General features: G+C 49.5%; 1 protein-coding gene across 1 annotated transcript in view; it reads right to left on the bottom strand.

Moving 5' to 3' along the window:
* Positions 1-22,083, bottom strand: part of Oprd1 (opioid receptor delta 1) — a 49,005-nt gene extending 26,922 nt beyond the window's left edge. Inside the window, exon 1 of the mRNA XM_003471096.5 lies at positions 21,527-22,083. Within this exon, the coding sequence (XP_003471144.1) occupies positions 21,527-21,753 (227 nt within the window). The 5' untranslated portion in view covers positions 21,754-22,083. The remainder of the gene's footprint in view (positions 1-21,526) is intronic.
* Between the last annotated feature and the right edge of the window lie 2,671 nt (positions 22,084-24,754).

The following is a 24,754-nucleotide window of genomic DNA, read 5'->3' as shown; positions in this document are numbered from 1 at the left end:
TTGCTCAGTCCAGATCTCAAAAGTTGGGACCCCAAAGGAGTTGTTTAGAGAATGGTTTTCCACTTTCAAGAGATTCAAAACCCTCACAGGTATTACAGTTTTGATCTTAGGGGTTCGCTTACTCCTGCTGTGCCCATCTTCCCTGATTATACAGTCTGTCTCCAGACTGATCTTATAGAAATAAAAACCTTCAAACCAAGATAATGCTCTTTGACCCATGCATCAGAGTGGGCAATCTGGCAGGGCCTCTCCCCAAAAAATTCAGTGAGGGCCTTCTCAAAACCCAGAAAGGCAACATGATACAATTAGTTTCTAGACACACATGAGTATGTAGTTCCAGTACAGCCCTATAACATAGATTGTACCCAAGCAGGCTGCAGCATGTTAGTGTGTTAGTATTTAAGAAAGACACAGACACAAAAATTGTATAAAAGGCAGAACTCCACCATGATCGGGACTCAGCCTTTTGGGTATTTGCCCACTGAACCTGTGCTGGCACAAATAAGGTTGCTTCCTGGAAAGATAAGCTTCTCTGTCCCTTCTCTCTGCAGGAAAACACTGCTGCAGTATATATTTTGAGTATCTGTACTAGGTAATGAGCAAAGAGCACATGCTATTAGAGAGAAAGTCTCTGTGACACAGGTACTGAAGGCATAACAAAGTTAGAAGAGAAAAACCAAGTTTGGGACCATCATGTACAAAGTACAGAATAGAGCAAGGACAGCTATTTAAAACTGGCAGCATGGGCTGGGGATTTAGCTCAGCGGCATAAGCGCCTGCCTTGCAAGCAGGCAGTCATGAGTTCAATCCCCGGTACCGATAAAAAGGAAAAAGACAAAAAAAAAAAAAAACTGGCAGCAAGAGGAGGCCCGTTACCATGACAATAGAGGTCAGCATTTCCAGGTACAAAGTTGGAAGGACAGGAGAGGTAACCAACCCAACAAAATGGCAAAGTTCCTTTCTTCCTCCCACTGAACAGACAGCTCAACAGACACCCTTTTCTCATTGTCTTCTGACAGATTTTCTTTCTTCAACCCAGTCACAAACCCCCAAGGCAGCTGGAGAGCCCACAGTCCCCCACAGCTAGGGTTTATAGCTCCTTCCAGCCTAAGAAGCTATGGAAGACCTGTGGTTCTAGCTACTCGGAATGCTGAGGCAGGAGAATCCCTGGAGCACAGGAGTTCAGCACCAGTCTGGGGAACACAGCAAGGCCTCATCTCATAAAGCAAATCCAACAGATCTTGGCTTCTCAACACACACAGCTGAGTGATCTTAAGCAAATCATTTGGCCTTCTTCACCTTTGGTCTCGTTGGAAATTTCAGTGTAATGAATGATGCTATTTAGGAACCAACATATGTGAAAATGTCTCGCTTATGGGCCATCACATGGATGAGGCTTGGCAGCCCTTTTGATTTTTTCCTCTTGATACTTTTCCGCTTTACTGAACCCAACCTAGGGGGTGAGGACGGGAAGCTCTGGCTGAGTGGCTATTGCTCAGAAATGCTTTTAGGAAACCCTTTGGTTTTTTTCCTAATTCAAAATCCCCATTAACTCCTCTTGAATTATGCAGCTACTGGGGAACTTGCTCCCATCCATCTATCTCAGCTCTCTTTCTTTATTTAAAGCACCAGTAGCCAAACATTTTCCATTTCTGAGCTCTGAATTCCTTCCACAGTCTGTCAAACCAGCCCCAGGGCAGGAGGATCAGCTCTATCTCTATTCCCTCTCTTTCACTTTGATGGAGATTGGGTACCCTGTGTGAGCAAAAAGCCTCCCTCCCCAACTTGGGATGCAAAGGCTGGGCCACATTCAATCCACACAGTTCTCCTGGTCTCTGGAGAGCCAGGCTTCTCAGCTGAAAACCCAGAGCAGAGTGGTAAGCAGTGTCTCCTAAAGAGTTTCTCCCCAGGTAGAGCCACAGCAGTGGATCAGAATGGTTGATGTCTTGATGCCCAGAGCCCAGAAGCAGATCGATATATTCCCTCCTTTGGACAAGGGATCGATGGAACTAATTGGCAGGTCTGGTGGATTGGATGAGATGTTTGTTTTCTTTAAGCAATATTCTGAATGCCTTTTCTTTCATGTGCCAATGCTATACGCCAAAAGCAGCAAACACAAGATCTCATATCCTCTCCACTAGAGCCCCAAGTATGAAATTGTGAAACACCATCTTCCTGCTACAGATGAACTAAGAAGATGGCTCAAAGATACACAGCTAGAATGCAATCCCAGGTACTGCTAGGCTGAGGCAGGAGGATCCCAAGTTAGAGCCCAGCCTGGACAACTTAGTGACTTAGTGAGATCCTACCTCAAAATAAAAAAAAATAAAAATGGATTGGAGATGTTGCTCAGTGCAAAGGCCCTAGATTCAATCCCTAGTACTGAAAAAGGAGGAGGGAGGGGCTGGGGATTTAGCTCAGCAGCATAAGCACCTGCCTTGCAAGCAGGCAGTTGTGAGTTCGATCCCCGGTACCAATAAAAATGAAAAAGACAAAAAAAAAAAAAAGGGGAGGAGGGAAAAAAGATACACAACTAGTAAGGGAGAGTGACAGGATCCGAGATTGGATCTGTCTGGCTTCTGGAGTGCAAGCTCATAACCACTAGGTTACTGGTAGGGGGGGCCCAGGCTGGAGGCCAGGACCTTGTGGTGCAGAGGTGAGTCTGTGAACAGCATCGTGCTCTTTCTCACGCATTCCTCCACCCTGTAGTGGTCCTGGGATTTGGACATAGCTGCTCACAGATGGTTCAGAATGAAACAGACTTCTAAACATCAGGATGTCGCGGGGCCAAAAGAGGAGAGGTTGTCTCAGGACAAAACATCACCTCTGTCCCAGTACGGATGGGCAGTAACTGTGCCAGGGCTTTCTCAGACATGATTTATGTACTCCTTATACTGTTTTGATGTTTTTAAATAGCTCATAGACCTTTGTAGGATATTCACTGTATGCCTGGCACTGGAATATCCATCCTGCATTATTTAACCCTCCCAGCACATCTCAGGGGAGACAGCATTTAATAGAGATTTACAGAGAACATTAAAGGAAATTTCCTGGAGTTGCAGAATCAGAAAGATGTAGAGATTTAGACCAGTGCTCTTCCTCCAGACCTAGCATCTGCCTCTTGACTGCTCTCACAGCCTCTCTCCTGGGGGGCTCAAGGTGCTGTGTGTGTCCCTCATCTAAATATCAGCTCCCCAAGGGCAGGGATGGCCTTCATCACTGTACTGTAAGCCTAGAAGACACTGCCTTGCCTGGCACGGCGCAGGTGCTCAGCACACATCTGTGGCACAAACTTGTATTGACATGTGTCTTCACACTGGACAGGACAGCTTCAGACATTCGGGGTCCCAACATCAGCACGAGGCCAGGCACCCAGGGCACAGCACTCACCCACAGATCCCTGTGTGAAGGGGTTAAGGAGTCCTGATCCTTGAAGACCTCAAATCAAGACAACTCTTCCTCCTTTCCTTCTCTCTTCCCTCTCTCATGGTCACCCCAGACCAACCCAGGTCCCCCCAAGGAAGCCTGGCCTGACCTGGTTTGCTCTGAGCACAAAGTATCTGAGCTCTGCAGGCAGCGAGAGGAAATGCTCACTTGAATCACTTAGCCAAGGGAACTAATTTGTTTTTAACTACACTGAAGATTTTTTTTTAATTTATGCACAACAGCTGATGGAATCAAAGTAGGAGCAATCGACCTAAAATAAAAAACAACAACACAAAGACTCAGTCTGATCAGCCATGTGGCACCACAGGATTCAAACAGAACAAAATGACTTCAGCCTGGATCGAAACTCATTTGATCCCCAACCAAACCCAGTGTGGGTTCTGGAATATTTAGAATTCATTTTACTCCTAAGTGCTTTTTGAGGTCTCACAAATAGCAGTTTCTCGCTATGAAATGTTCAAACAATATAGAATCATTTCATAAAGAGTTTAAAGACTACTATTAATATTGCAACCATCATTATGGAAATAGCATTTTATATAAATGGGAGCTCACTCTAACACTGTTAGGTAACTATTTTTCTCCCTCAAAAAATATGCTGCAACCATCTTTCCATATCCACAGATACAAATCAATATAATTTGAGGGTACTGGAATTCTAGTCTGTACACTCTAGTCAACAAGAGCCAGAGAATAAATATTAGAATTTTTCAAGCCACCTCAAGATCTCTGCCACATATTCTTCTTTGCTTCTGTTTTTGTTGTTGTTTATTATTATTATTTTTTTCTTTTTGAGATAGAGTCTCACTATGCAGTTCAGACTGGCCTGGAACTAAGTTTGTAGTCCAGGCTAGCCTCGAATTCACAGCAGTCCTCCTGCCTCAGCCTCCCAAGTGCTGGGATTACAGGCGTGTGCCACCACACCCAGCCTCTTCTTTTTAAAAGTCTGTAAATGTATAAGAAAAAAGCATAGCTCAAGGATCATACAAAACCAGACTGTGGGAGGAATCTGGTCTTGTCTGCAGCTCCTGAGTCATGTCACACATTCCCTACTCTATCTACTTTTCAATCATAAATAATGCTACGATAAACATCTCTGTGCACATAGCTATCTAACAGTTTCCTTAGGAAAAAGTTTCTAGAATTCCAGAGCTAGAAGGTTCCATAAGGACATCTCTACAGCACTCAGACAAGCCCAGCAACAGGGGGCTCAACCCCCACAGGCCGCTCCACCCCACCACAGGAACAACGCACAGAATAAACATAGTGCTTCTCTTTTTTAAGCTAAAGGCTGCTTTTTTAACCTAGGGCTTTCGCATGTGCAAGGCCCTAGGTTTGGTCCCTAGCTACTCACCAATACACATCTCCTCCCTCCCTCTTACCTGCCAATATTTTTTCTTGTTCTGCTCGTGGAATCACAGAATCTAAACTTAACACCTTTCCTCAGAGGGCGAACTGGTTTCTGGGAAACATGGATATTAATAGTATCTGCGTGGCCAGACACAACAGCACAAACCAGTAATCCTAGCACTTGAGGGGCAAAGGCAGGAGCATTGCCTTGAGTTCAAGGCCAGCTAGCAAGAGTCTGTCTCCAAAAAGTTCAAACCAAAACAAAACAAAACCAAAAGAGTACCTACATGCCAGATGTGGTAGTACTCACTGTAACCACAGCACTGGGAGGCTGAAGCAGGAGGATCACCACCAGTTTGAATCCATCCTGGGCTATGTAGTGAGTTCAGGGCCAGCCTAAACTGTATCAAGATCTTGTCTCCAAAAAACAAATAAACAAACACCAGAGTCCCCACCTGACCGGCTGGCAGCTGCCTTCCCCACACCAGGCAGCCATCCCCTAAGAACCCCAGCTCAGGCTGTTCTGTGGGATCATGTGTGACTATCCCCCTGAGGTTAATGCTGTGGGTGACCTCCCTACAGGCTGGCAGTTGCAGTTGATGTGCAGCACCTTCCTGGACTCTGCAGGCCAAGTCCATTTCCCTGGGATCCGGGAGCCCCGCCAGGGTGGCCCATGTCCTGATTTCTGCCTCAAGGGGGCTGCCTCACTCATCCCTGCCTGTGGTTTGCAACGTGCCAGCCCCTTCTGATGCTGCTGCCGGGCAGCATCAGTCCCAGGCTGCCCTGTCTCACCCCCTCAGGTAGGGCTCGGCTACACGTCCGGCCCTGTTCGTTTCTATCCAGAAACCTTTAGAGATTCCTTGCTCCTTGTGCCTCAACATCCTGGGCCAGCCAGGGACTCCACAGACACTGTCACAACCACGGCCTGTGCCCTGTAGTGGCTGAACTGAGGACATCAGACACCACCACACGGACAAGGACAAACTCCTGGGTTCTTACTCTGTCGCAACTTAAAACACGGTTTGCGTCTTCTTCTGAGGTAGTCAGGGACTTACAAGCCGGGTTTTAGTTTGTTTGTTTGTTTGTTTGTCCGGCTGTTTTTGCTAAAGCCCATGGCTCTTCCCTTAGGCCCACAAATGCCCACTAGGATAATAAAAATAGAACAAAGCCTGACCTTCACCACCTTGAAATACTAACTACAAATATGTTAGTCCTTTAGGAAAAGTTGGCAATGCCAGGCTTATGAGCCCCAATTTACCTAAGCCTGTCTTCTTAGGGAAGAATCAGTGAAGTAATTCTCAGGGACAGTGAATTGCCAGCTGTCACAAGGTCCAGCTCCAGGCGCCTATGGAGCAAAGCCTCCAAGTCTCCAGCTATCATCCTAAAGCTGGGGTCACTCTGGAAACCAGGAAATCAGCCCAGAAAACTGGTCTGGTCTCCATTCTTTTGTACAGGGCCCAGTGGGCTCTACCTCCTCAGACCTGAGCCTCCTTCCCTGTCAAACCAAGCCTGCCGGCCCATCTGCTCTTCCTTACCTTTGTTAAGGGGCCAGCTTGGTTTTTGTCTGTGCTCCCCTTATATTTTCTTATTTCCCAACTAAAATTCACACCGTAAATTCACGCTATTGCTTGTAAATTCACACTATTGCTTTACTTTTAATTTCCATTATCATTAAAGCAAGGACCCATGCTAGCCTGAGACAGAATAGTGTCCCCTAAAGAGACCTGTCCATCTCCCAACCGCCACACCCCATGAATGTAGCCTCATTTGGGGGATAAAGTCTTTGAAGACAAAATAAGGATATTGAGATGAGGTCACCTGATGACCCGTGTGAGCCTCAACTCCAGTGACAAGTCTTCTCTTGGGAGACACACAGAAGAGGAGAAGGTCACTCGGAGAAGGACACAGCAGTTACCGCAATGTGGCCACAAGCTACTGAGTTCCTGGGGCCTCCAGAAATCAGAAGAGACAGAGGGATCCTCCCAAAGGGCTCCAGAGGGGACACAAATTTTGGACTTCAGACCTCAGAATGGAGACAATTATTAGACACAGAGCCCTGTCTTAGACCTTCAGCCCTAGAAGAAGCCTTGATCTATAATAATGAAGTCAAACCTCCCCTCCCACTTTACAAATGGGGAAACTGAGGCCCGAAGAGGGTGCACGGTCAGAGAATCAGTTTTCCTGACTTCTGGGAGATCTAGGAGTTCTTTCTGTTTCTCCAAACTACCTACCCAGGGGCTACGGTGCAAGGTGACTAAGGCCAAAGCAAAAGAGGGGCTCGTAACCAAGATTCCTGACCAGGCCCACGGATCTTAGTAGATGTTCCAGTCTAGGAACCCATGTCCAGTGACCAACCAAGGCAGGGGAGGTCAATGGGTAGAGTCATCTCCATCTCCACCTCCATCACCATCTTCATCACAACTCGGCCTCACTGCCTGGCACCCAGAGGTGCCTAACACACACTCTACTGAATTCTACTACACCATTACTTAGATCATCTCATTTACCCACTCCAGAGCCCTATGAAACTGTTCATAGTACTCCCCTCACTTTATAGATGAGGAGAATGAGCCTTAGTATGTGGACTGGATTGAACACTATGCCCCCAAAACCCATGTCCAGCTGGAGCCTCAGAGTGTGACCGTTTGAAAATAGGGCTTTGTCGATGTAATTAGTTACATGCGGTCACATTAGATTAGGATCCAAAGCACTAGTATTATTGTTTTCATTTGTGGTACTGAGGATTGAACCCTTCATACTAGGCTACATTCTCAGCCCTTTTAAAGTTTTTATTCTTGTTTACTTTGAGACAGGGTCTAAGTCACTAAATTACCTAGGCTGGGCTAGAATTTGTGATCTTCCTGACTCAGCCTCCCAGGGTGCTGGGATTATAGGTATGAGTCACCACACCAAGCTATTTTTATAAGAAGAGGTAAAGACACAGACACAGATGAACACAGAGGGAACCTAGCCATGTGAAAGAGAGGGAAATGAGAGTGATGTGGCTACAAGCCAAGGAATGCTGAGGATTGTCAGCAATCACCAGAAGCAAGCCAAGGAGGGGTTCTTCACTAGAGCCTGGCCCTGCAGATACCCTAAGCTCGGACTTCAGTCTTCTGAACCATGTCGAGAATAAATTTCTGTTGTTTCAAGTCAGCCAGTTTTTAATAACTTATTATAGCAGCCCTAAGGAGAGTTTACCATGTCACCAGGTGTGGCCTAAAACTCAAAAGCAATGTCTGTTAAAGTTGTTCCCTTGGGCTGGGGCTATAGCTTGGTGAAACAGCATGCCCAGGTCCTGGGTTCCATGCTCAGCACTAAATAAATGCATAAATAGCTCACCTCTGCCACTTTGTCCACAAAAGGTCTTTTTTTCTTTAGGAATATAGCATGTCAGCTCTGAAAGGGAGGGTGGCCGCCAAGAGTATTTACAAGCACTTACTCTGTGCCAGTCTTCCAGATAGGTGGCATGAGTAATTCCCACTCAATCTGCCCAACCACCACAGGAGGCGAACACTATTATTATTCCCATTTTACACTGTGGAAATGTTGAGGCTCAGGGAGGAAAGAAGCAGCAAGGTGTGAACCAAGCCTCAGGTTCCTCAGATGTCATAACAGACACTGCTCCCACTTCCCCTATCTTTCCCGCAAAGGTCAAGTTCAATCCCTTTATTTTATGAATGGAAGAGCCAAGGCACAGCTACAGCAGTGATCACAAAGCCTCTGCCCACTTGGGAAGGGAGATAATCACTTAAACAAAGCAACTGCCAGCCGCTGGGGTACAGCTGAGGCTCCTTCTATTTGCAGACAAAGGGTGATTGCTCTCCTGTTGAGCAAAACAAGCCTGGCTGGACAGCAAGGGCTGCAAGCTGTATCCCTGCCCACTATTTAACACGGGTGGCAAGTGGCCAGAAATTAATTAGCTGTCACAGTTTTGGCAAAGCCTGAGGAAGGAAAGTGGTTAATTATAGCAAAGCCCAAGGAACTTGTCACTTGTCGAGCATGTTGCAGGGGAAGATAAAGGACTGGAGCATGGAAGGAAAGTGTCCCTGAGCTGAACAGGAATGAGGAGGCCCTGCGGGCCGCAATCAGCAATACCCAGGCCAGATGCCTTGACAGAACCGCAACACACTCAAGGAGTTCTCTATCTCCCTGGCCCCACCTCAAGCCTGCGGACAGCCTGGCCATGGGGTACACCTACCTGAGCCTCGGACACTGTTCCCCCACCCCACGCCCACTCAAGATGGGCCAGAGCACTGAAGCAGCTGAGTAACCGGGTGTTTGAAACAGTGTGTGGTCCCTGCTCTGATGAGGGACACGCAGACACTGTGGGGACACAGAGGGAGGAAGGTGTCTGAGGGCCGCGGCCATCAGAGAGGGATCCCTGGAAGAAAGATTTACCAAGCTAAAAAGTCAGAGTTACTCTGGAGCCAGTGGTGCCCAAGGGTTCCTGCTCACTTTATTTCCCTCTTGTCTCAGAGTGGGGGAATTTTTATTACAGATCTTAACAATTCCACACAGAGAATCTCAATAGCAAAGTGTCAATTAGGCAGTTAAGAAGCACTTAGTGATACCTCCTGAGGGTCAAGGGCTGAGCTAGGAAACAGGAGAGAGGATGAACAGAACACAGTTCCAGCCTCTGTGAGCAACCAGGACAAGGAAAAGAAACCCAGAAACAAGCAACAGCACCCCATGACGAAGCACTGCTCATGATCATCTGAGTATCTTGAATATGGCTTGAGTGTGTCCAATGGTTCATGTGTTCTGTGGTTAAAAACACTTCTAAGGTATTAAGAGGACAGAAATTCAGTCTGAATATAGTGTTTAGGAACAAGAATCTGGATGTGGCAGTACACACCTGTAGTAGTCCTAGCTACTCAGGAGGCTGACATAGGGATAATTTAGACCAGGAGTTCCAGGATCTGGGAAACACAGAGGAAATCTCAATTAAAAGAGGAGAAAAAAGAAAAAAAAGGGACCAGGCATGGTGGTGCATGCCTGTCCTACCACTGGAGAGGCTGAGGCAGGAGGCCAGGCTGGACTACATCGTGAGCTCAAGGCCAGCCTGAGCTACATACAGAGACCCTGTCTCAGAAATAAATAAGTAAATGGAGAAGCACAAGACACACATTTGTGTTCTCTTTCTCTTTCCACTCAATGCCCTGCACCACCTCAGGACTCTGCCAGCAGATGTGGCCTCTCAGCCTTGGACCTTCAGAGCCATTAACCAAAATAAACCTGTTTTCTTTATAACTCACCTAGTCTGTAGCATTGTGTTATTAGCAATAGAAAATGAATACAGTCTCAGACAATGGCACTTGATTCACATAGCTGTGCTTACTCCTGACAATAACTGGCCATGGGGAGCATCAGTATGGCCTCTGGCAGATGAGGTGACTGAGGCTCCGAGACACTTGTCTGAATCACACACACACACACACACGCCCATAAGCTGCAGTACCAGGACTCAAGCACACACTTGAATGACTCTGTGATGTCAGTTTTACACGCCAGCTCAGCCACGCTGCAGTACCTGTTATTTAATCAAGCACTGATCCAGGGGAAGGGATTCTGTAGACGTGTGGTTAACATATGGAATCAGGACATATCATAATCTGTGTTGGCCTCTTCCAATCAGTTGGTGATGTCTATTTAGCTACACTACAACTGCAGGAGCCAAGGCCTTGAACTATGCCCATGGTCCCTCTTCTCTGTTGGGACCATGACAGATGTAGTCCTGAAGGCCACACTCCAGGGTGAGACTAGTGCCAAGGAGCCACACTGTCTTCACCCAGAAAAGAGCAATGACAACCACAGGGCTGGGCTGTTGGTGGGGTCACTGTGACGAGTGACAGTGTGATAGGACAACGAGAGGGCACGCTCTACAATCAGACACTCAAAGACCAGGAGTCCTAGGACAAAACCTCGGCTTATAACATGGGTGCACTGAACTGCTCCCACCTCACGGGAGTTCTGTGCAGACACGGAGATTTTGCACGCAAGGCCTCCTGCCTGCAACACAGCTTTCCAGGCTCATAAGACACAAACCCACTTTTGCAATGTCTATAATTTCTAGGTTCAACAGGATTTTTAGTCCTTATTGTCTGTCACAATTCTGTGTATGAATCATGCAGACAAGCTCATCATTTTTGGTGGCTGACAGGTGGCAGTGTGCCTAGCCCATCCCCTAAAAGGGACACTTTTGAAGATGAAGAGCAGGCAGTACCTATGAATCACACCCACCCCTGCCTGCAAAGTGGGCCTCATATATTCCCATCTCATTCATGAAAGGAAACTGATTCAGAGAGCCAAGCTGCTCAGCCAGGGGTGGACACTGGACAGAACAAGATGGAACTCTGGTGCTCCCCAAAACCTGAGAGGCTCCAGGCCTCGGCTGCACTGTGTGTTACCTCTAACGACATTTCTCTCTCCCTGGCACCCAGTGGTGGCTGTCATTTTCACTTCATCCAATAACAGTTTATTATTTTAATCACTTTGCAAATGATTAATCACTGTGCTCCATTCCCTCCCCTGATCTTTTCTCCAGTGGAAACTGAAGAGTATCAGCTTCCCCCCCCCCCGTATTGGTGATTGAACCCAGGGCATTTAAACTGAGCTACATTTTCACCCCCCCCCCACTTTTTTTTTATTTCAAGACAGAATCTTCCCAAGTTACGGACTTGCCCAGGCTGGACTCAAAGTTGAGATCTGCCTGCCTCAGCCTGCCAGAGTGCTGGGGTGACAGGCAAGCACCACCACATCTGGCTCCAGTTCAGCTTTCTTTATGGATATTGCTCTACAGACATTTTGCATTCCTGGGCTCTGGAAGTCAGGGGGCCTCAATTCAAAGGCCTGTGTTGCCCCTTCCTATCTGTGGCCCCAGGCAAGTAGGTTACCCCTGAGTCTTGGGAATTTCATCTCGAAGACTTGGGAGAATCTGATGGCCCAGAGCTTGGCCCAGAGCTCGACAGCAATCTGGCCAAGTGGTCAGTGACGGGGAAAGCCCTGCAGTTCCATTTTTGGTCTGAACTTGGGCCTATCCGCTGCGCCTGGCTCTGCTGGGTGCCTTCTCTTCCCAGGAGGCTGCAGCTGGACAGGTGAAGGAGCTGTCCCTGACCACCCGGCCCTCCCAGCACCGCAGCTCCACTTGCTCACCCAGGGAGCAACGGAAAAATCACAGGATGTGCGCACTTCCCAACACATGGGGACATGATCTCCATCTGTCCTGCAGGGCATCTGGCCTGGCCAGGAAAGCAGCTTCCCTCGTCTTAATCCCTGTCCCTGGTCCCCAGGCGCTGGGCAACCAGCCTAAAGACATCATTAGCACCAACAGCTTCCTGCTGGGAACCGGGCCCTGTGCTCTGGCCAGACAGGCATCATCTCCCTTACCCTCTGCCCTGGCCGCTCGCCCCCTCTCCTAAACCACTCTTCCTCCCACAGCAGGGCTCTGCTCCTTGGTCTCCTCCCCGATGCCCCCATTCACAGATCCAACCCTGTCAACCTCTCTCTCTCTCTCTCTCTCTCTTTTTTTTTTTTTTTTTGGTACCGGGGATTGAACTCACAACCTCACACTTGCCAGGCAGGCACTTAGGCCTCTGAGCTAAATCCCAGGCCCACCCTCTCTCCTCTTGCCGGCTTTGGTCTCCTCCATTGCCCACGCCCCTAGCCTTAATTTACTTGTTTACTGTCTCTCTTTGCCCCATGGAGTATCAGCTCCCGAGGACAGGGGCTGCGTCTTCATCCGGGTACCTCCCCTGCACCTGACTGTGCCTGCTCCCAGGGAGTTGCTGGGCACGTGTCGCCACAACCTCGTGCTGCAGGTGTTTTTTCCATCAGCTCTGTTTCACAGATGAGACATGAGACTCAGCTCACTGAGCCCCAAAGACCTGGATTTGAACCTCAGTCTTCTGTCTGTCTCTGGAGGACAGGACTGTGGCCCCAGCTCCCGGCCCTCCCCCGGGGACCTGGGAGCTCTGTGGGTCTGGGATTATGAGTGGCCCCAGGCCAGCCTGTCCATGCAAGAACCCACTTCTCCTTCTGCCAAACCCCTCCACCACCCTGTGGCCCTCCCTTGCCTCAGACAATGCCAAGTACACAAGGACGGAGCAAGATGTTAAGAAAAGTAAGATCCAGCCTCAAACTCAAAATACTCAAAATGTCTCCAGAGAACAGGACAACAGTTAAACACTGTAACCTGGACCAGGCACGCTGGCACATACCTGTAATCCCAAATGCTTCGGAGGCTGAGACAGGAGGCTCACAAATTTGAGGCCAGCCTAGGCCACTTAGCAAAATTCTGTCTCAAAGCATAAAATTAAAATTGGATGTAGGTCTGTAGGAGGGCCTGGGTCCAACACTGATCACTACAAAGTGAAACACAAAAAGTGTGGGCCATGGGCTCAGAACAGTCCTCCGAGTTCAATTGACCCTGGAACTCTGGGCATGTTATGTCTTCCCTCTGAGCTGCCAGATGTCTCATCTATAAATGAGGACAACAAATACTCACCCTCCAGGGGCTCTGTGACAATGAAGTGAGAGAACATACATAGTATATCGCTAAGCGGAGTGCTTCGCCCAAAATCAGTGTCAAATAAAGTATTTATAGATAAACCACCATCCATAATTCAAAGCTCTGTGCCTTGGTGACGAGGTTACTTCTGCAGAGGAGGCGAGCTCTGCCTCTGGCTGAGTGGGGTTTTTGAAGAAGGCTTTTTTTGGCCTCACAGAACTTTGAAGTTCAAGTTCTTTCCACTTATCAAGAAAGACTGGGAAAGTTATAGAGGCCAAGATTCTCTTCATGCCCACCCTTCCCAGCCAGAGACAAAGCCACTGATTTTTGCAGCTGTGCTGCAAGCTGTAAATCAGCAGATCACAGCCCAGACATCCCGGCCCGGCCCACACCTCCCCACTGGTACTGGCTGGGCCCGCTACAGCCCTCGCGATGGTAGCTTGCTAATTTAAGCCAGGGTTTCTGTTCTACCCTGCGATTATCCTTCTTCCTGTGCATGTTATGATATTCTGGGTAGTCAATTTGATTTTGATAACCCAGGATGCAGAGGTTAATGAAATCATTCCTCGGCCTCCCACAGCCCCCTGCCTCCCAAAGTCCGGACAGCTGCTAGGGTACCGAGAGGGTTTCAGAGGTCACAGCGTCTGAGGCTTTTTTCACATCTCAGCTGTGATGAGAGGGACGTGAAATGATGCTTCTTTTCTCTGCTCTCTACCTGCATCTCCAGCACTAAACCTCCACCCTGTGGTTTCCCAGTAGCTGCTTGTTGAACGCCATTAGCACCAGGAAGCTTCCCATGTTACACAGCAGCCCCACACCTTAGGTTTGACTGTAGGAGGATTTCTTATGGAAGGAACAGGAGATGCACAAACATGTACACCAAAATGGCCTGCAGCAACCTTATTCAGGCTGGCATAACCCTGGAAATAATGTAAGCTCCCCTAAATAGAACACACTCATAGAAGGTAGTTGTCAAAAATCATGTTTTCAAAACTGGTGTACGTGTGCATGGGGTTGTGTATATGTGGTGTTTCTGAGACGGTTTTACTCTGTAGCCGAGGCTGGCCTTGAATCCACGGTGACTGTCCTGCCTCAGCCTCCCAAATGCTGGGATCACAGGTGTGTACCACCACACCCAGCCTCAAAGAATGTTTAATAGCATAAGAGTATGTTCATGGTATAGTGAAAAGGCTTCCCATATGATACATATTCTTTTTTTTAAGATATATATTCTATGATCCTTATTTCATTAAAAGTAGGAGAGGGCAGAAAAATGGGAAGGAAACATTTAAGTAATGAAACTTCTCTGTGGCGGGACTGTGAGTAACATCCATTTCTGCTTAAACTGCATGCTGAAATAACTACCCTGCTATCTTTATTAAAAAGAAAATTTCTAATATTGAGCTGATAAAGTTTCCCAATTGCATCTATCCAATAATTCTAGTTCCTCTGGAGCTCCATAAATGTCGGCCAAATGAATGAGAAGCAAGCCTTGTTCCTCTCCCAAACAGTTGTAATTACAGAAAACAATCTTGGAATACTTGCCAGATGCTGGGTATAGGGCTGAAGTTTTTCACATCACACTCATGAACACCTCATAACCATCCTGTAAGACTATCACTGCTCCCATTTCACAGACAAGAAAAGTGAGGCTCTGGAGAGTGATTTATGTATTGCTAAAGCTCACTTTAATAAATGTCATCATGGCTGGGTAGTGAATCCAAGTCAGTCTGTTTCCAGTGCCGGGGAGGCCTCAGGGATCTGCAGACAGTTATCCTGCCTCTTCCCCTGGGAGAGGGAGGCCTGTGCTCATCTTTTTTGCCTAAATCCCCTCACCTCTGGCCTCCCTTCCCCATGCATCACCTGGCCAGTAGAGGCCAAGAAGATTTGGAGTGGTTTGAGGGCTTGAGTCTCAACTCCACCGCTCTTGCCTTGAGAGGCAGCTCCTCCTGAGCCTCATGTCCTCATCTGCGAGTGACAGCAAAGCCCCCACTGCAGGCAGAGGTGCAGCTCAGCAAAGCCTCTGGCATGAGGCAGATGCTCAGCAAGAGGCCTTTCAAGTGTCCTTCATGACTCCTCCATGACTCACCTGCTCCCCAGGAAATGAACCCGAGACCTAGGAAGTGGCGGGCCAGCCAAGGCTGCCACTTGCTCCCACACCGCTCAGCCTCACCTGAGGTCACCTCGCCCAGCCTCCTGCCTTCATGCTAGGTCTTCAGGCACTGAGTTGCAGAGAGAGGACACAGAGGCCAGACTTTCAAAGACCTATCCAAGGTCACATGGCAACCACCACTGCCCTCAGCCAGCCTGTCTGGTTTCCCCACATTGAGTCTCTCTCTGTACAACTCACTCCCCAGGGCACATTCATCCTCTTGAACACCATTCTGCACAGACTGCTCCCAGTTCCTTTTTCCCTGGCCTGGAACTCAGAGCTCCCTACTTCCCAGCCTGGCTGGCCATCCTGTGGAACCCAAGGACCTGTCCAGCCTCATCTCCCACGTCCAGACTGGCATGGGGGCCTCAGCACAGCCCCTGGCCCCTAACAGACTCTCTCCTCAGTGCCCCCTCCCCGCCTACACTTGACAGACTCCCCCCACATAGCCGGGGCTGTCTGTAGAGTTGCTCTGACACCTACACCTCCTGAGGGAGTCCAGATCAGAGGGACTAAGCTCACAGATTCATCCCAGCTCCCAGGCCCTGCAGGTCTCAGTACGTAGCAGGTGCTTGACAACCATGGTAAAAAGGACACCTGCTTCCAAGGCCTTTCCGATCTGTCCTGCAGCCTCCCATCCTGATAGTCACCAGTGCCCTGGTACTGGGTTTGGCTGCAGGGAACCTCACCGCCCTCCATCATCTGCTGGGACTTTCACTGCCTGTGTTGCTCCCTCCGTCCAGAGGGCTCTGCCCCAGTTCCCCACATAGCTAGCCACAGCTCCTCACACATGACTTAGCCCAGGCACCACCTCCTCTGGCTTGGTCCTGCACTTGTCCCTGAAGCTGTAAGTGAGCAGGGGTTCCCCAGGCATGGTCACATTCACAGCCGGAGGCTTGTGTGAGGCCCCCACTGACAGTGACCAACAGGAGCTGCAGCTGACAGGCTTGGGCAGAGAATAGCAATCACACCTGCAGCTCCTGCAAGGTATGGGGCAGGACTGAGGGAAGGGTAGCAGCTAGAGGTATGCTGCTTCATCACAGTGCTCACCCAGATGCTGGGCTTCTAGGGCCAGCAAGGATAGAATATGAACTTAGTGCTCCCAATTCTGCAAAGCTGACATTTCAGTGCTTTCCCAGCAGCTCCTGACTGCAGTCATAGACAGAGAAGACAACCAGAGCCCCTCATTCACCTGTCATGACTCTGCCCCAGCCCACACTGCCTGCCTTGACCCTGCCCGGCTGTTGCACACTGCAGCCATCTTACATGGTACGGAAAACACGATGCTTTATCAGTATCGCCTCATCCAGGCTTTAAGAGGTGGTTAGGAGGTGAACACCAGCATCCACACTTCACAGTCAAACACACAAGGTACAGAGAGTGCAGCCAACCCACTGAAGACCATAGGAGGTGGCAGAGCCAGCAGCTGACAGGAAGAAGCAGAAGACACAGGGGCTCAGAGGACAGTGAGGGCAGAGAGGCCCACAGCATAAAGCAGTCTCGAAGAGGCAGAGGCACTGGGAGGGCTCAGAGACACAGTGAGGTGCAAATGAAACCAAGATCCCCACAGGCTAAGGTGAAGAAAAGGGAGACTTCGGAACAGACAAGCATCTGGGTGAAAAAGCCTGGCTCCATTCTCTTGCCCTGAGAAACCTGGCAGCCTTGGGCCATGTGGAGGGAAGCGGGGTCACCAGCTGAAGGGGGGCCTGCTAAACTCTCATGCTCCACCCTACCCAGAGGGTGTCCATAGGCTTTCTCTGAGATGCCCGCCTGGGCACAGGCTCTGCCCAGGACGGGTTGTCAGGGTCTACTCAGGCACTGCCAAGGTCTCACACTGCAAGAGCTGGCAGTGACGCTTTGCCTTGGACTCCCAACGTCCTGCTCAGACTTTGCAGAAGCCCCACGCCCAGGAAGCAAGGCCATCTGCAATTTCCAGAGCCCCGATTTCATGTCTGGAAGGATGAGTGGGCTTTGCAGGGAGGGGGTAGGTGTATCAGGAGTGAAGAGAGGAATGGACAGTGCATTGGGTTCTGGCTTTCTGAGATCCCTTTCTGGTTCTGGCTTCTGGTTCTGGTTCTGGTTCTGGCTTCTGAGATCCCTTTCTGGTTCTTTTTCTCAAGCCTTCATTAGTGCCATGCTTCCCCTTCAGCTTTTTTTTTTTTTTTTAAATGCAGTATGGGGATCAAACCCTGGGAGTGCCAGTCCTTTTTTTTTTTTTTTATTTTAAAACCAAAATATCCAGCTGCCCTTGAATTTGTAATCTTTCTGTCTTAGCCTCCAGAGGAGCTGGGTTTGCAGGTGTGCCCGCCATACCTGGTTTGCCCTCAGCTTTTGACTTAGCTGTCCCCTCCTCATCCTTCCCTTTATAGAGGCCACTTCTGATCTCCGAAACCAGGTAAGACTCTCACCCACCCTCATGGCTTCCAAGCCCTCTGAACACAGCTGCGAATTTCAGCTTTTGGGAGGACAAGCTGATGAATACCTGTTTCTCCCACCACAACCAAGGGTCCAGGAGGTCCAGCAGAATGAGGGAAGGGCGGTGCTACTAGAGACTGAATCAAGGGCCTTTTCACTGAGCTACAACCCAAGCCTTTTCTGTTTTTTATTTTGAGACAAGTTCTCGCTAAGTCTCTAAATTGCCTAGGCTGAGCTAGAATTTGCAATCCTCCTGTCTTAGCTTCCCGGAGTGCCACGGTTGAACACTGAGTCATGAGCCCACCTCTTACTGTGCATGTCCACAGAACTTGATGAATGCATGAAGTCTTCTCACTTCTTCATAAGAGCTCCTCCATTTTCAGAGTCTAAAAGGCCCAGATTTCACATCTGATCGCATTAAAGCCTCAGCCCAGCCCTGGATGTATGGTTGTTATTCCCACTTTATAGATGGGGAAATGAACTTCAGAAGGCAAAGTGGCTCTGTAGCCCACATTCACAGCATGTAAGTGACTTCCAATTCATGGCTGGCTTCAGAACCCACCTCTGACAACTATACTACCCTCCTCTGTTGCCCCACAGACCCTCAGGATCTTCCCTTGCAAACTTTCCCCCACCCCTTCCTAAGCTTCCTTAGCTCTGGACTCATCCATTCATTCATTCATTTATCAATCCACCAACTCATTTATTTGAGTACTAGGGAGTCACAGACCAGAACTCAAGGAGCCCTTATGGGCAACAAGAGTTTTCTCTCCATCCTTTGCTGCCCACTCCCCATTGCTCTGGGGACTTTTCCAGCAGTAGTTAGGGCCAAATGGTTGCCCTGTTGGGAGCTGGCTTCCGAGCCTCACCCCCTCCACTCCCCAGGACACCAGCCTAAAATGTACCACCTGAATAACAGAAGTATCACAGTCTTCGGGTCTCCATCAAGCTCTGAGAAGCCTAGGACAAGAGACAGGGCAGGATTCTGCCATCCTTCTTCATGTAGTGATTCCCCTGAGCCTCACCCTAGGCAGCTCTGGGAAAAAGTTCTGAACCTGGAATCATAAGACCAGGGTTCTAGCTTTGGCTCTGGTGCTGGTCCCTCTTGCCTCTTTCTGAGCCATAGATTCCTTGTTCTAGCTGTAAAATGGAAGGAATCATGATGATGATGACCCTAAAGGTTGCTGTACAGGTTGTGGCTGAGGATTACATCCTGCAGATCCAGGTAGTTCTCCTGCAGACAGTTGGTCAGGGAAATGTCTAAGCAACTGGGGACCTATGTAGCCAGCTACACTTGCATTTATTTGACACTGTGATTTTCAGAAGGTCGGGAATGCACCTAGCAAGCTGAGCCCAGAGCCTCTCCAGAGAGGACGCTGAAAAATGAGAGGCTCTCACTTTGCTCGGTGCTAATGGGGAAGCTGTGCTCATCAACCAGCACGGGGGGGCCTGGGGAGAAGGCTGAAAATGGGCACACACTGGTGGTCAGTTTCTCCCAGATTGGCGTTCCCAGAGCTCCCCTGGAGACAGTTCAGGCCAGGAACCTGAAACTCTCTGAATCAGGAGGATTCTTGGGTCCACTTTAGGACAAGTGCCTCCTCATACTCCCTGCTTTCATCGGCCCTGGGCTCTGCAGAATTTGGAAAATTCCTCTTCCTTACTGCATAAACAGCTTCTGCTTATGGGGTCCTGGCACCACAGACCAGCTGGTCTGCATATGTTCTCTCACCGGCACCTCAGGATTACCTTTCTGAAGAGGGTTCTGTTGACCACTCCATTCTACAGATGAAAGTAACTGAGGTTCATTGAGGTTGTGATTTGCCCAATCACAGAGCCAGTTCATGACAGAGCAGAGATGAATATTCAGGCTGGCTCAACTCTAAGCCTACAGAGTGGGGAAACATTGATGAATACACAAGGCAAAGATCAATCCTTCTGCTTTGGGAAATTTCTCCACTGTAGCAGCAATGAGTCACCGAAGGCCCAGGAAAATCTTGTATCCTGTGCTCCTTTTTTTTCCCCTCTCTTTTGATGCTGGGGATGGATCTCAGAGCCTTGCACAAAATAGACAAGTGCTGTGTCACTAAACTACACCTCAGTCCCCTCTACTCTTTCTGGGGAAGCAAACAGGACATTGATACCAAAGCCTCCTGAGACCTACACACTCCATTCCACCACCCAACACGCCAGATTCTGCCTCCATTAACCCCACACTGTGGAACTCACACTTTCTAATCAAGATTGGTTCTCTATTCTTCAACAGAGAAACTGAGGCAGAAAGGAGGTGGAACATAGGGCACCTCAGTGACCGGGATGTGACCAAAGCTCACAGCTCACATCTCCGATCTCTGAGTCCATAAGCTGCCCTCTACCCTATCTGATGGTACCACAGCCAGGAGAACTTTGGGACTCTGTCCTTGGTCAACCAGCATGCAAGACCTATTTTCAACAAGCAGCAGATACCCAGGCCTCCTTCTTGCTGAAGGTTGTCAGTTTCCTCTCAAGCCTTTCAGCCCACATCTGAGGCGGTGGGTATGTGTGAAGGAGGGACAAGGAGGACAAGTCGAGCACTGTCCACAGACACCAAGAAGAGAACCTCACTACAAAGACTGAAAGCACATGCCCACTCCTCCCAAACCGACCACTGCTATCTAGCAGTGGGTAAAAAAAAAAAAAAGGTTTGGGGCTGGGGTTTTAGCTTAGTGGCATAAGCGCCTGCCTTGCAAGCAGGCAGTCGTGAGTTTGATCCCTGGTACCGATAAAAATGAAAAAGACAAAAAAAAAAAAAAAAAAAGGGTTTACAAGGTGAGAGAAAGCTGGAGGGAGGGGGCATTTGTGAGGAGGACCTGAGCCTCCTGCGAATCGTATCCTCGTATCCAGTTCCTGACCAGATTGGCCACTAGGGAAAGGAGCAGAGGACTGACTCACTGACCCAGACCTATTGCCCACTGTATCCAGAAACCCAGGGCTCTCAGCAACCATTACCTAGAGACATGTGCCCAAAGCCACTCTGGAAGTCGCTTTCTACTGCGGTCTCAGAGATCTGACCAAAAGAAAAAAAAAAAAAAAAAACAGCAGTCATATTTTCACATTCTCATACAGAGAAAATTACAAAATGACAGTAGGGAAGAAGCATATGCCAACAGAGATCCCAAGCATATGCCAACAGATGATTACCATATGTGACTTGCTAAGTGCCCTAAGGCTTGCTGCAGACAAACAACTCTATACTGTTCGGGATGCCTCCTCAGTGCCCCCCTCAGCTGTCTCCTTCAAATCCCCAAGACACTGGAGAGCTTTCCTCTTCTGTCGGTGTGAGCACCACACACATGTACTGTCACAAACAACTCCCAGTGACAGACACAGAACTGTTGCCAAAGTGTCCCACGACCCGGATGAAGACACAAGGGGATGCCAATGCCAACAGATGATTAAATGTTACTCAGGCTAGCTCAAGCATCAATATACATACACCCAGCCCAGGCGCACATTCCTGTGTCCCCCTCTCAAAGGAAGTGGCCTTCAGGCTAGATCCTTGGCAACCTACCAGTAGTGCAGGGGCCCAGAGAGGTCGGGGGTCCAGGTGCCAAATCCATGCTCCCCACCCTCACCTTGGGGTCCAGACCCGCGGTGTCAGCCCGCAGCGGACTCACCGGACGATGCCAAACATGACAAGCACGTTGCCCAGCAGCCCCACGGCGCACACTGCGGAGTAGAGAGCGGTGATGGCGATGGCCAGAGCGAGGGACGACGCGCTCCGCGTCCCCGGCGGCCCCGACGCATTGGCGCCCGCGCTGGGGAAGGTGCTGGGGTAGGCGTCCGAGGCGTTGGGGAGGAACGAGGGCTGCAGCTCGGCGCCCGCAGAAGGGGCCGGCTCCATGGCGGCCCGCGGCGATGTGTCCCTCTCCACCGTGCGCCCTGGGCGCAGGGACCCGGCGCGAGAGGCGCTCGAAGGGCCGAGGCCGCGGCCCCGACGCCACCGGCCTCAAAGGTCCGGCCGCCGAGCTCTCTCCACGCGTCCTCCCCGTGCCTTGTCGCCTGCACCGGCCTTGCCCACAGCGTCCTCCCGCTCTCCAAGCCGGAGCAGTGTAAGCCTGGAGCCGCTGCGGTCTCCTCGGACGCGCCCGCTGCGCGCACCACGTGGTCCGGAGGCGGCCGCCAGTCTGCGCCCGCGACCGGGGGCGCGCGCTGCACCACCGGCTTGGAGCGGGGCCAGGAAGGCTCCGGCTCCCTCTCTCGTTCCACTCCGCAGGCTCAGGCTTGAAAGCGCCCCCATCCCAACCTGGACTCACCTCCCCGCCCCCTCCCCCCTTTGGAGTCAGGGGAACCTGGATGCGAATTCCACCTCCCGCCTCCTAGTGAGAGATAACCTTGAGCGAGGCACTTAGCCTCGCTCAAATGCAGTCTCCGTTTTCCTACAAGGAAAACCTCCCCACCTCTCTCCGAGGGCTACTGGGGAGAGTAACAACGCGAGTCAAGAACTCAGCTACCTTCTCTATCCTTTTCTGCACTGACGTGGTGTGTGCGCCCTGTTCTTCACCAGGTTTTCTCACAGGACTTTCAGAATCAAGTGATGCCAAGACCCCAAAGCAAAATTGTCCCATTTCCCCCAACGGATTCGGATGAACTCTTACGAAGTCAGGATCTACTCCAAGACGAGAGCCAGGAAGAGAACTAAACTGGGTAATAAGGAATCGCGCAGGTGCTGGACCAAGGTTACTTCCAGTTCACTGTATCAGGCTCAGAAAAAGGCCACCGCTGTCTGCACAGCTGGACTTGTTTTATTGGGAATCAGTCTTTCCCTTTTGTTTCTAAGCTCCGGATCATTAGGTTGGTTCAATAATAAATATATAAACCGCCCCCCCCAAAAAAACCTTAGTACTGTATACATAGTAAGTGCTCTATAAAGATCCCTCGAGAGTTATGCTTTTTTGTACCCCATTCATTCACTGCACAAATGGTCCTACTGCGGTCCACCGGTGCCCAAAACCTGATGAAGCCCCTGCTGTCTGGGGTTCACATTCTGGTAGGGGAAAAAACTAGGAAATAATAGTTCAAGGTGCGAAAAGGGGCAGGGTCCATGAAACCCAGAGGGCAGGACAACTCCCTGAGGAAATGACACTTAAGGTTAGGTATGAAGCTGGGAAGGGACTGACTTAGAGAAGGAACAAGGAAAAAGTCTTCCGGAGGAAAGAATCACATCTACAAAGTCCTTGTGACCCAAGGGACTGAAGAAGGAAGCCAGACAGAGGAGAAGGCAGGTGTGGAGGGAGAACAGGATAAGGCAAGGTCTTGAAGACCACCTTTAGACTGCTCTGGCTGCCAAGGAGCAGATGAGGGGGAGTCACAACTTGCAACTTAGCTAATTTATTCTCCGAATGTGTTCTTGACCTGGCCAGAACCATAGCCAGCTCCGTGGGGTGCCCAACCAGTCCAGAACATTCTCTCTACCAAGCAAGTATGGCTGTCTTCCAGGCACTGTGACAAATACTTTATACAAGCATGGACACATTGGAGTAAATCCTGTTATCACTGTCAAATTTTCCAGACAAGAAAAATGCAGCTCGGCACTGTATGGTAACTATTTCTATCTGAACTGGACTCCTTCTTGGAGGAGCCAGGCCTAATGAGTCCCTGTACCCAGAGGAGGGCTAGGGTCATAGTGGGTGCTAAAGGGATACTGTTTGAATGGCAGAGATCCCCAGGGGGATGGGAGTGGGCCAACACTGGGATTCCCAAGATTTGGATTCTGAGACAATGCACTTGGCTCTTCAAGTGGCTCTAATTCACATCACACTCTGGCATGGTCACCTACCAAGGCTCTTAATCTTTCCCAGGAAGAGCAAGGCCAGAATTTCCAAGCTCAACCTCCTCTCCTTTCCTTTTTTTTTTTTTTTTTTTATCAGTACCAGGGATTGAACTCACGACCACGCGCTTGCAAGACAGGTGCTTATGCTGCTGAGCTAAATCCTCAGCCCCAACCTCCTCTCCATTCACTCCACTCTCCTCAACAGCTATTCCAGCCTTCCTACCCACACCAGCCAACCCCACCCCCACTCAAAGATATCTCAGAACTCATCAGACCCAAGAGCTTTGCTGTGGAAAGCTGGGAAGATACTCCCCCATGGTTGAATTTCCAGTGCCAGGGATGGGAAATTTGGGAAATTTGGACAGGACAATTTTTTTTGGAACTCTGGTCCCCTTCCTACCCCTTAACAAGCAAGTATTTTCCTACCTCAAGACATTTGCACATCTATTCCTTCCACTTGGAAGGTCCAGCCACTTCCGCAGGCTAAATGCTACTTTTGTCCCTGAAGTTTTAGCTTAAATATCAATTACCCCTAAAACCTTCACTGACCCCCCATACTACCTCCAACTAAGCCAGATTTCTTGTTACTCGTTCTCACAGCATCCTGCAACTCTGCTTCCCATACTCCCCACATGTAGCTTGTCAGAACTGGAGTTTGCACATCAATCACTTTACGACTGCCCTTGTGCACTTCTGAACCCCAGCTCACAATAGTCCCTGACATGCAGGTGCTCAGTTGATGAGCAATGAATACAGAAGCTCGATTCAAACCTGGTTAACTCACATGTTAATGAAGGAGACAGAGCAAGGGCACCATAATAGTGGCCTGAGAATTCTTCTAAACTAATAAAGCGCTTTGCACAATATGAAGTGTCATTGCAGAATATGGTGTGTATTTTTCCAAGCTATTTTTCTTTTGCTGGGACAAAATACCCAACATCTCAATTGAAGGAGAAAAGGTTTATTTCAGCTTAAAGTTTGTAGAAGTTCAGTCCATAGTCAGCCGGCTCCAAGGCAGGGCAGCCTGGCAGAGGAGCATTGTGGCAGGCAGGCAGGAGACAGTGAAACAGTA

Source organism: Cavia porcellus, unplaced genomic scaffold (assembly GCF_034190915.1).
Source record: "Cavia porcellus strain 051 isolate PalLab524CR breed Dunkin Hartley unplaced genomic scaffold, mCavPor4.1 scaffold_25, whole genome shotgun sequence".
Taxonomy (NCBI): Eukaryota; Metazoa; Chordata; class Mammalia; order Rodentia; family Caviidae; genus Cavia; species Cavia porcellus.
The sequence above is the reverse complement of the archived record's forward strand: the minus strand, read 5'-3'. Positions and strand labels throughout refer to the sequence as shown.